The sequence below is a fragment of the Gigantopelta aegis genome, chromosome 3 (genome assembly GCF_016097555.1).
Source record: "Gigantopelta aegis isolate Gae_Host chromosome 3, Gae_host_genome, whole genome shotgun sequence".
In the NCBI taxonomy this organism is placed as follows: Eukaryota; Metazoa; Mollusca; class Gastropoda; order Neomphalida; family Peltospiridae; genus Gigantopelta; species Gigantopelta aegis.
This window is the reverse complement of record NC_054701.1, coordinates 68287177-68300152: the sequence shown is the minus strand read 5'-3', so window position 1 is coordinate 68300152 and position 12976 is coordinate 68287177. Positions and strand designations below refer to the sequence as shown.

The 12976-nt window shown below is 39.9% G+C and overlaps 1 protein-coding gene across 1 annotated transcript in view; it reads right to left on the bottom strand.

Moving 5' to 3' along the window:
- Nucleotides 1-6104, bottom strand: part of LOC121368930 (protein KIAA0100-like) — an 83111-nt gene extending 77007 nt beyond the window's left edge. The window contains exons 1-2 of the mRNA XM_041493692.1: nt 5971-6104; nt 977-1097 (exon numbers count right to left, since the gene is read on the bottom strand). Of these exons, the coding sequence (XP_041349626.1) occupies nt 977-1097; nt 5971-6029 (180 nt within the window). The 5' untranslated portion in view covers nt 6030-6104. The remainder of the gene's footprint in view (nt 1-976; nt 1098-5970) is intronic.
- Nucleotides 6105-12976: the final 6872 nt, after the last annotated feature.

Here is a 12976-nt window from a genome sequence, read left to right as displayed (position 1 = left end):
TCGCCATGAAAGTCTCACTTGATCTGTATCAAACATGACAAAGCTGTACACAAAATTTCAGCTCAACATCCTGAGGCATTGCAAAAAAAGGTCCATAAAATATATTTTCGTATTTCCTAAGTTTAAGGACTATAACTGTCAAAAATGGATAAATCACCATGAAAATAAAACTTGATATGTAACAGTACATGATAAAGCTATACACAAAATTTCAGCTCAATATTGTGGTGAAAAAAACATCTGGAAAACTGTAAGTGGGAGAGACAGATAGATATACAGACAAAAGACAGAAGGAATCTGTGAAGGGATTTTACAGACTTAATAATAATGGGAACATAAATGTATTGTAACCAGGTTACCAGGTCTGTATTTTGTGGTAACCTGCTTGCAGAAAAAAATTAAAAGTCCAGAAAACTATATGTGGGACACAGGGATGGATAGCTAAAAAGACAGACAGACAGTCAGAGACAGGCCTCAAACTGGAACAAATTGTGGTTGAGTCAATTTTCAGAAATGTAGAGTATTTCTTTGAAAATCATTAAAATGTGGTTAATTTGAGAAATATTTTATTAGCCAAAGTCTAAATTCTGTAGTCATTTTGTGAAAAAAAATAACAATTGGTTAATTTGGCAATGTACAGGGTGAGCCCTGATAGTCCCTTCTGATAGGACCGGTAGGGGACTAAAATCTTTTAGAAAACCATATATACAGGGCAGATGGACAGACGAACAACGACACAACAGCTGGATGGTCTGACCAACCAACCGACAGTCAGACAGACAGAATGACAGAAGGACAGAAGCAAAATCTGTGGTTCCCTCCAGATTAACAAGCATGAGATATTGGCAGTTTAAGATAAACATAATATTTATTGGTAAAACTTATGCCACAGAAGTTAGAACAATTTCTCAACATCGAAATAGCCTAAGCTCTTAAGAGGTAATGTAGTGTTATAATCAGATTTTATATTACTCACAATTTTCATTCCTTTGATGATCACTTGTACGTTTCCAAAATTGAACAGGCCAAAACTGCCAAACTTGATCTGCACATCCAAGAACCTCTGCAGTGCTAAGCAGATGAGCCATGCGAACATTCTGAATGTCACAAAGTAAAATTTACATTACACACGTATTCTGAGAGTACTGTTAAAACAATACATGTCCTCCACCGGACTCAACAAATTTCGATATCTCCACAGTTCAAGGGCTATAACTCTGTAAAAGAAATGAAGGGAAAATCAACATGAAAGTCAAAACTGAAAGGTAGAGTTCTACATGATAAATATATAAACAAAATTAATATTTAGCAGTAATCTATAAGTTTTTCTGACATTACTAATGATAAACCTACCTGTATCAATTTTCTGCAGAGGTGGAATCAATATCCCAAATAAAATTTGAAGGGAGGAAACATCCAACAAAAACAATAGCGACTTAGCAGTTTTCAGTCTATTGCTATGCCGCTATTGCTCCAGTGTAGCATTAGACAGGGTACGAGTTGGGGGAGATATTGTTATGGCATAGCATTATAGACTGGGTACGAGCTCGAAAATACTGTTACTTAACTTCACCAGTAAATGATGACTTTCATTATTTCAGCTAAAAATAAACACACATGATAAAAAAAACAAAAAAAAAACATTATATGATATCCCAGTGGGATACTGGGTTCTTGAAGTCTGATATCCAAAATTAAATTCTGGTATCCCCAGGATATCGGGACACCGTTAATCTCGAACACTGTGCTTAGTTAAAAGGAGTATAAAAATACACTGGTTGAATACTGATGCTGTTGCTCCAATATTTGTTGTTATACACAATATGAATTCTAAGGAATACTTGGCATGTTCAACCTTTTTTTTTTTTTGATTACCTGGCATAATATTTGTACTCACCAGTGGTTACTACTTTTTAATAAATAGTCGCCTGTGAACAAAAGTTACTCTCAAATGCGAGTGTTTTCACTCACTGTGTAGAGCCATACATATCTAAAAAATATAGAATATTCTTTCCCAGTGTTTCTGCCAGAAATAAATGTTTGGGTATGATGCTATGATAGTGCTCTACAAAGCGAGTAAAATACTCGCCATGGCGACTAAAAACATTCCCCAGCAACTAAAAAATAAAATCACATTCACCAGTTGGCGACTGTCCAATAATTTTACTTTAATCTGTAAACAAAATGGACATTGGAAAACACAGTGGACCAGTAGCAATTTATTTCCATAAAACATGTTTTCTATCGGTAGTTTGTTTGAAAAATAAAAGTTTGAGACAAGTTAATCGGACTCACTGGCGTAGGAAGCGGGGGGGGGGGGGGGGGGGGGGGGGGGCATGTTCCCCCCTCTTTTCAGATATTTTCTTTATAATAGTGTACAAGTTGTAAATATAAAAAGTGTGCCCCCCCCCCCCCCCTTTTTGGCACCTTCCTACGCCACTGGGACTATGAAGGGAGGTTATACTTTGTTATGTTGTTATCTCCCTTAACTTTCCCTCCACGATAATGACGTCTCCAGTTGTGAATGTTGTTTTAATCACGTCGGAAGTCATGTTCACCAGTGGAGGATGAAAACATGTTTGTTTTTTCATGACTCGACTTTAGACGGCTTTAAAGACACAACTATTTACAAAAAATTATTTACGGATTTACAAGACAGTATGTGACGAAAATAAATATTATTTAAATCAAAAGTAAGGTAGCCGATTGGTAACTACTAGTAACACGTTGAAGCCTGGTAGATATTATCACAATGCTTTTATTTAACTTTTAATGAGTACTGCAATTTAAATGCACATCTTAGCAGTGCCATTAAAATAGTAATTCGCTTAATTTCGTTTAATAAAATTATTGGGTACGATATTTGATAATGATAGTTAACAGTCTGTTTTAGTAGAACCAGACACAAACAGTAACTTGTTATTACTATTTAACAACTAGGAATTAATGCTTCACGAGTTCATTCGAAAGAAAGAAAGAAATGTTTTATTTAACGACGCACTCAACACATTTTATTTATGGTTATATGGCGTCAGACATATGGTCAAGGACCACACAGATTTTGAGAGGAAACCCGCTGTCGCCACTACATGGGCTACTCTTTCCGATTAGCACCAAGGGATCTTTTATTTGCGCTTCCCACAGGCAGGATAGCACAAACCATGGCCTTTGTTGAACCAGTTGGTCATTTTGTTGATCACTGGTTGGTGCAAGTGGTTTACACCTACCCATTGAGCCTTGCGGAGGAGTTCATACAGCATTAGTAATGTGCCATAAAATCGTAGATGAATCGATTTAATTACAAGTATATATTAGTTGGCTACTAAATATAAGTGGCTGGCGACTAAAATATTATACTTTACTGGCCAGGGAAGAGTAAATTTGAACTTGCTTTGTAGAGCACTGTATGAAATTGAATGCAACCACAGTCAACAGAAAGTATGGGGGACCTTCCCCAAAAAGAAAATGGGTTACGTTTAGGGTTAGGGTTAAGAAATTGATACAGTAATGATAAGGGTAATTAATTTTGTCAGAGTTAACTTTAAAGAATAATATCTGCCACGAAATCTGGGTATGGCACCATAACCATTTTACCCTCTGGTTTTTTTATGTTAGCCAAGCGCAGTTTGGGACGTCGATGGTACCCAACGTTCGAAAAGAGTTTGACCTGTACCCCTCTATATCAATGGCCCTGAAGACTAACCCTAACCATGTATCTAAAATTGCCGTAACCATCTAAAGCGGGGTATGGGTTGAACTTATGCCCAACTTTTAACTGATAAAAATGTGTAGTGCACAGGGTACATTAAGTCAATACTTTTCTTAACCACACTTACTACGTGTGTGTGTGAGTACGTCCCTTCGGACTAAAAAAATTGCTAATCAAAATTTTTAAAACAAAATGTTCCCTGTACATATCGTCAACGTCCCTAACTGCGTTATGCTTCAAATTCCATTCACTTTGTTTTCTCGTGCATGGTTCGTGCAATCAACATCCGATTTGTTGTCATCGGCATGTCGTTCATTTATGAGGTTTTTCTTCACAGTTCAGGAACATTTTTATAAACAATAAAGTTGAGAAAAGTAAGTATCTAAATACAAAACTTTACAAACCCCTAAAACCATTAATTTTACTAAGTCGTTTTTGTTTATTCCTTAAAATTACCGATATCGGGTCCACATGATTCGTAGAAATTGACTTAAAATGGAGAAAGATGAATTAATGTTCGGTGCGTGTCACATGACCTCACACGTGCCAGATCAACAAGGCCATAGAATTTAATTTTAAGCAGAATGCTTGATATAGAATTTTTCCTTTAAAAATGTTTAAAAAAAAATTAAGTGTTCGGCAACTGTGCATAATTAAGAAACACATATTTTTTCATGTAGTTGCCTTAAAAATGGAAAATGTCGAACCGCACATGTGCAGTACGATACTTTAGTTAGAAACATCGCACCCTTTCCTGTTTAACGAAGGGCATTTCACTTTCATTTATTAGAATGGATATGTTTTACGTCCACATTGTTTATTTTTTATGTTATTTGATTGCAGTTTATTTTGTTTCACGTACTGTAACTGAAAAATGTAGAATAGTATTTCCATAAATATCGTATTCGTGTTTTTGTCATTAGGTAAACGCAGTTTGGGACGTCGATGGTATAGGTAATGCAGTACGGTGGGATTGGGGCCAGGACCTTGTTTAAATCCTACCGGCCTCGGTGGCGTCGTGGAAGGCCATCGGTCTACAGGCTGGTAGGTACTGGGTTCGAATCCCAGTCGAGGCATGGGATTTTTAATCGAGATACCGACTCCAAACTCTGAGTGAGTGTTCCGCAAGGCTCAATGGGTAGGTGTAAACCACTCGCACCGACCAGTGATCCATAACTGGTTCAACAAAGGCCATGGTTTGTGCTATCCTGCCTGTGGGAAGCGCAAATAAAAGATCCCTTGCTGCCTGTCGTAAAAAGAGTAGCCTATGTGGCGACAGCGGGTTTCCTCTAAAAACAGTGTCAGAATGACCATATGTTTGACGTCCAATAGCCGACGATAAGATAAAAAATCAATGTGCTCTAGCGGCGTCGTTAAATAAAACAAACTTTACTTTTACTTTTGTTTAAATCCACCCCTGATTTGTTAGTATTTTGTGGACGAAAAGGCGCTGGGACTAATTTAGCCCGAGTACTCTGACTGTAAGAGAGCTAGACGGACATTTGGACATAAATACGCTCTCATTACAGTCAGAGACCAAGCTATGTATTTTTTTGGCAATTCCCAACAACCAAAAAGTTGGCAAAGATTTCCGCTCTAATACCACAACAATCCTATGTTTGACGTCAAATACCTTTACATCGATCATTTTCGAGTTAACTGATTAAAAAAAATCTTAATTAATCACTAATACACATAGTACAAAAAGAAATCCAACAGCACCCACATTCAGCTACGCTTCGTGACACTCCGTCGCAAGAATTACAAAGCTCGGTGACCTATTTCGTGACGTAGATCACATGATCGCCCACTGGGCGATTACGCCTAGTAGACGGAATGGCTGAGTGAGCGATTATGTGACGCAACGTCACGATATAGGTCAGCGAACTTACAATTCTGCTGTCCGGAGTTTGCCGAAGCTTAGCTGAATGTGGGTGCTGTTGGGTTTCTTTCTGTAGTGTGTGTATTAGTGATTAATATGTGGATTTTTAAAAAAACATAGGATTGTTGTGGTATTAGAGCAGAAATCTTTGCCAACTTTTTGGTTGTCGGGAATTGACAAAAAAATACATAGCTTGGTCTCTGACTGTAATGAGAGCGTATTTATGTCCAAATGTCCGTCTAGCTCTCTTATTGTCGGAGTACTCGGGCTAGGACTAATTATACTGGGGACCAGTGTCTGTGACAGAGTGTTCAACTGTGTTGGGCAAACAGACGATTGAGCGAACCGTCCGTTACCCTAAACATCAAAGTATATTTACCGACTGACAATCCATATGCCAAAAACGAAAATTAGCAACGTCAAAAAATAATTCAGCATTTTCGGTTAATCGGTTATTGACTTTGCTTAGTGACATTTAGATTGTTTACTATTTAACTCCCACTTCGAGCACCTGTCATCGTCCATGTTTGTTACTAAAAATAGATTAAAACTGATAATAGCTGTTAATCGTCAGATATTGATTTAGTGCTGTCGCTTTATTCTATTCCTGAAATCCCTCCGATTTTTATTATTATTATTATTATTATTATTTTGTTGCTGTTTATATCAGTAAATATTTTGGGGAATAAAAAAGCGAACCCTTTATACTAAGAAATGCAAGTTATCATAGTTGCAAGCTATTTTTAAAAAAATTGCAATAACTAACATAACTATAAGCCTGCAACCTATACTCTGTTCCACACATACTCTTCGAATTAAAGCTTGGATATCAAACGTGTAATGCAGCGTCATTCGGCGTAAACAGTGACTTCCTAAAAAAATCCGGGGAGTAGGGGGGTGGGGGGAGTAAACATGAAAATCTGTTCCACATATCCATGAAAACACTAACCGGTTGTTATTTCTACTGATAAATAAAATAATTTTGGAGTAATTTTAACAATTTCAAGATCAAAAATATTTAAAACTTTTGGGCATTATGCAATTTTAAAGAAATAAAAATTATGCATTTACTCCTTCAGACTACCGATACAGTTGAACGCAAGTTTACTTTTACTTATAATAGTATATGCTTACTGCTTAATCCTCTTCGTATGCGGTCACACATAATGCCGACACCAAAGAACGCCAATGTTGTCTGTCCATTACAAGCTTCGTCACCTGGCCCCAACTCCACCCAAGGGCCTTCATCTCCCGCTCCACCGATCTTCTCCGGGTCTCCCCCTCATTATCTTGCCACCAGAGATCCAGCGCAGGACCACTCTATTGGGATGGATGTCAGTGGCATTCTGCAGACGTGTTCAATCCATTTCCATCTGCGGCGTTTAACCTCGAGAGAGATGGCTTGTCCTTTCTTGTAGTTCCTTGTTGGTGATTTTGTTTGGCCAGTAGATACGCAGAATCCTCCTTAGGCACTTGTTCTGGAAAACTTCCAGCATCTGACAGATGCCTTTGGTGACCTTCCATGATTCCGCTGCATACAGCAGCATACTCAAGACGTTGGTTCATTTTGCTGATCTTGTTGGTCTTCCAGATGTTCTTCAGTGCCGCAAAAGCCCCTCTTGCCTTGCTGATCCTTTCCTTGACCTCATATATAGAGTTTCCATCTGTTGTCACCTTGGCCCCAAGGTAGGTGAACTCAGTCACCTCTTCAATGTCTTTTCCTCCAATCGTGATGGGATCTGCTCTTTGGTTGTTGTTTCGTAGTGTCTTGGTCTTGTTGGTGTTGATCTTTAATTCAATTGATCCGGCATTTTTGGCAAGTTCCTCACCTTTTCTTTGGATGTTCCTGTAGCGATGTGACAGAAGAGCTATGTCATCAGCAAAGTCTAGATCTTCAAGTATCTCCGTGAAGGTCCATTTGATGCCGCTGTTCTCACCTTGCACTGTTTCTTTCATGACTCAGTCGATACCAAGGCAGAAGAGGAAGGGAGATAGTATACATGCTTGCTTCACTCCGGTCTTGATTTCAAAATCTTCTGTGAGGTATTGACCGCAAATGACCTGTGTCCTGAAATCATTGTAGAGCAGTTTGATGACATTCACGATCTTGAGTGAGATTCCATAGTGCCGGAGTATACACCAGAGAAAGTCTCTGTGGATGCTGTCGAACACCTCAAAATCGACGAAGTTTGCGTAGACTAGCGTGTTCCATTCCTGGCACTGTTCCAGTAAAGATGTGGTCCCCGTCTGTTCTTTGCGCAACAGTGGGTCGATAGCTACTGAGATTCTGTCCAGGATGACCCTGCTGTAGACTTTGCTAGTGACAGATAAAAGCGTGTTCCCTCTCCAGTTGCTGTAAAGGGTAAGGTCTCCTTTTTTCGGTAGTTTGACGATCATCCCTGTCTTCCAGTCGCCTGGTATTTTTTCCGTCTTCCATATACCTTCAAAGATCTCTGTCAAGACTTCCTCAGTGACCTCTCCTCCAGCCTTCAGCATCTCTGCACTCACACCGTCTGCCCCCGGCGCCTTCTCCGACTTCATGTTTTTGATTGCCTTCTTCGGTAGATGGTGGTTCTGTATTTACCTGCAAGTCCTCCTCACTTTCTGGGATGTTTGCTTGGTTGCTGGGTACTATCTTGTTGAGAATGGTCTTAAAGTGTGTTTTCCATCTCTGGGTCTGTTCCACTACACCGGTGACAACATTTCCGTTTACATTTTTCACTGGAACGTCGCCATTCTTATAACCTCCAGTCAGTGTTTTGGTTATCTTGTACAGCGTGGCCATGTTCTGTGTCTGTGCAGCTTTTTCTGCTTCATCCGCAAGATTCTCAATGAAGGCTCTCTTGTCTGCTTTCGTCTTTCTCTCGACTTCTTTGTCCAGTTCTGAGTATATAACCCGGAGCTGTTCCTTTAGGCGTTGGGACTTGGTGTCGTTCAGCTTCTTTTTGTTGATTTTTGTTCATCAATTGTTGTCCATGTGTCGGGTTTGATCCATTCTTCTTTCCTTTTTCTTCTGTAGCCTAACAGTTCCATGCTTGTTTCTGTTAGTGTCTGGTTGAAACTGTTGATGTACAATTCTTGTTCCTCTTGAAGTATGCGAAAGCAGTTTCTCAGGTCCAAATGGAAAGCTTTTGCTGTCTTGGGGTCCATCAACTTTCCGGTGTCAAATCGTCGCTGCCTCTCCTTTCCTCTTTGTGCCTTCCGTAACTTCAGGGACAGCGTTGCCACAACCAGCACGTGGTCACTCCCACAACCGTTCCGCACCTGGCTTTGGCATCCTGAAGTGAGCGTCTCCACTTCTGGTTGATTATCACATGGTCGATCTGGCTGACAGTGTTGTTATCTGGGGACCTTCAGGTAGTCTTGTGGATAGTTCTATGCTTGAATAGAGTCCCACATATGACTAGGTTGTTTTCTACACATAGGTCTGACAGTCTCTCACCGTTGTTATTCATGTGCCCAAAGCCCTAGGTGCCCATGACCCTCCCGCTTCCTGTCTTGTCCTTGCTAACTCTAGCGTTGAGGTCTCCCACCACCATGAGTACATCATGCCGGGGTGTAGTCTTGATCGCCTCTTCTAACTGGTCATAGAATTCAATTAAATAATATTATATATCCCACATAAATTTGAACAACAAACTCATTTTTGCAATCAAAAATGTATCTGCACAAGACAGAATAGAAAGGGTATTTTCACTGTCATCATTGCTTAATGTGATATTTAAAATCACTGTAGGGGATACCAACACTGACACATTCAAGCAGACTTGTCAGTGGAATCTGTCTTTTCATTGCCTTAATGCCAACTTAACTGGGTACCTAACAAAATATAACATGGATAAAAAGACACTGTATCACCATCCCACCTAACGGATGCTCCAACTTACTGTACTGCAAAGTTTAGAGACACAAACTCTTCCAAAAAAAAGAAACTTGACATTGATTTTCAAAGTTTAATAATTTAAAAAAACCCTGGTAGACATGATACAAGCAATCCAAAGATGAAGACGCCATGGGAAGGTATTACTCTGTACATATCCGAAACAGTATCGGTTATGACCACCACGAGTCCTGATGACAGCTTGACAACGGCGGCGCATGGAAGCAATCAAATTTTGCACAACATGCTGTGGAATATTCTGCCACTTATGCTGCAGTGCCGTAAGAAGTTGCGGAAGTTTCTGGGGTGGTGGATTTCTCCGGCGCACACGCTGATTCAGTGCATCCTATAGATGTTCTATTGGGTTTTAATCCAGTCCGGCGAACGGACAGGCCAAGGTAATGTCTGGACGTTGTGGCGCTGCAGAAACTTCTGATTGATTAACACGTGCAACATGTGGTCTGGCTTTGTCATGCTGAAACATTCCTCCGTTGATGTTCATGTGCGGAATGACGTGATGCTGCAGGATCTCGTCTCGATATGTGATGCCCGTCAGTGCACCTGCCACATGCACAAGAGCCGCCCTACCATCATGATGGATTCCTTTCATCCTCTGCTGGCACCACTACAGACGTTCCACTAAGTGACGTGGGGTTAAAACGTAACGTCGCACTTGTCTTCTAGGACAAATTCCTGCCTTCCTCAGCCGATTACGAACCGTCTTGTCAAAAATTCTGCGTAGTCCAGGGATTTGTATCGCTGTAGTTGTTGCTGTTGTGATTCGATTTTGAACATGACACACCCGGATGTATCGATCTTCAGCGGCGGTGGTTACTTTGAGTGGTTATGTACCTTGCACATAAAGCAGAGATGGTCTGTCTGGAGACACCAAAATGCCTTGCCACAGCTTGTTGAGTTGCCACTGTTTGCAATCTCCCAATGGCAGTATTGCATTGAGCTGACGTCAATCTTGGCAATATTGCGTTACCTACAGTGCCGTTATGCGGTCTGTTTGATTCACTGCTGATGCGTCCTTATATGCCCCACCAACACCCGGTTACGGAGGGTTCGGCATGCAAAGTTACATAACTTTATGATGCACTTGCTTCTCTGAGGATTGCGCTTTTGCGTTTCAGTACAAACATTGACTATGGCTACCTTTATGCGAATTGAACGGGTTTTATAGTGTTTTTGCATCATCATTCGCTCACTTTCTTGATTGTCTTTACGATGCCTTTGTTTTTTTAAGAGTATGCTTGGATGCTCACGAATCCTTAATCTCTTCCAGGGCTTCAATAATTGCCCAAACTTCAGCAAGATTGATGCTGAATCGGGCACTCTCGATTAAATTATTCGTCTTGTGAGAACAACTGTAGCAAATCTGAACATCGTCGATATCCTATAACGAGCCATCAACACCAGGTTTCAAACATGATTTTGACATCCAATAGCCGATAAGTTAGTCAATGTGTCCTAGTGGTGTCGTTAAACAAAACCAAACTTTAACTTCAGCCGTTGAAAGCGCCCAATTCCATCTGACATTTAAAATCATTCAATTATAATGTTGTTGTTGTTTTTTCATTTTATCTACCTAGTAACCAAAGCTATTTGGTTGCTATTTTTTATGAGCCTATAGTCGAAAGTATAATATTTATAGGCCGTAGTCTATCATGTTCAAATATACATATATTTAAAATTTCTTTTGCAGCTATTCGGTAGGATTAGCCTTATTTTGAGGACTCGTGTTTCTGGTTGTAATATACCAAATAAAATTACATAGGCGACCATGTTAACGTTTGTGCTTAAAAACACTATATGCAATATATCAACCAAAGTATGACCCATAAATATTAGTACTACAACCCCTACCTGAAAGTATTAACTGAAGAAAATGGTACTTTTCATGGCTCATTTTCGGTATAAACAGATGTTTTCACAACACCCCAAGTTTCGCACAAAATTCGAGTCCTTTTCTTTACAGGTACCCCATACATGTTCCAAGCACAGGGCTACTTGACACATTGGTACTAGATAAAATAAAATTGCGTACATTTTTAGCTCAGATGAAACTAATTATGTTTTACAACCAACACACTCACATTTATAACCAATCACAGGACTTGTGGTGTTAACTTCTCTATGGTGCACCTCCAACTTTGACCCGGCCGGAAATTATTTGGTTTAGTGCTACCTATAACCTCCCACTGTCTTGCTTTGTTAGACACCAATTAACCGTAGTTTTGTTAAAAAAAACCCACAAAACAACAAAACAAAAAACAACAACAACATTTAATTGCTGATGCCAAAGCCGCTAAGTGTCTGCGTAGGCCTTCGGTATGTCTAAACCGCGTCTCTTGGGTGTATTGCATAGAATATTGACTATAAAGGTGCGATATCACTGTGTGAATTTTAGTAGCGATTTTAGGACACAACGAGTCATTTTCACTGGATGCGGCTCGTGGGTGTAGTCCAGCTCTTGCTTCTGCCGCATATGCTCGAAGATTTTACACTAACTACGTTCCGGCCCCAGCTGGAGGTGGGGTGGGAGGTTGGGGGGGGGGGGTATTTTCAATGATTTTGTTATATATTAAACAGTATTAAAAGTAGAGCTGAGCTTAGAATATTTTAAGCCTATAAGAGATATGCATTTATCATGTTCATAAATGCTGCGTCTGTAGTTATCTATTACTTGTATTGAACGCTGAAAGAGCATCAGACTTGCATTGTATTATTTATGTTGTAGGAAGACAAACATGATTATATTTCATTTAATGCAAAATCTACTAAATATTCCTTTTCCGTGTTTGCTGTATTAATATGTGCTGTTTTAACACGTCACATTTGTTCTGTATATCAGAGATGTATGCATGCGGTTATTTCATTGCGGCTGGCCGCATAAGCTATTTAAAAACACATGCACCGCACCGCACCCAGTGTAAGTGCACTCAATGAAACTAATGTTTTAACACATTTTTAGCACGCACACATATAAACGTACGAGACGGGGTGGTGAGGGTGGAGAGGGTGCAAATTCTCGAATTCGGGTAAAAACGATGTATATATTAGAGCAAAATGAGCTGGCCTGAAACCTTTCAACCATGAATTTCCATCATTCTATTCATTAGTTGTAAACCATGGTTGTTGGGGGTTTTTTTTGGAGGGATGGGGGGGGGGGGGGGGGGGGGGGGGGGGTGGGTTAAAACCTAATAGTTCGTTTGCAACCCTTTATTGCCGTTTGGTAGTAATCCTAATATTAAAAAACCCCACCCACAAACAAAACCCATACAAAAAACCAGCGTACAGGATATTGTGTGTGTCACACACACATACAGACACACACACACACAGACACACACATACACTACAGACCCACACATACATACACACACACACACATACACACACATACACATAGACACATACACACACACATACACATACACACACATACACATACATACACACATATACACACAGAAACATACAGACACATACATTCACACAG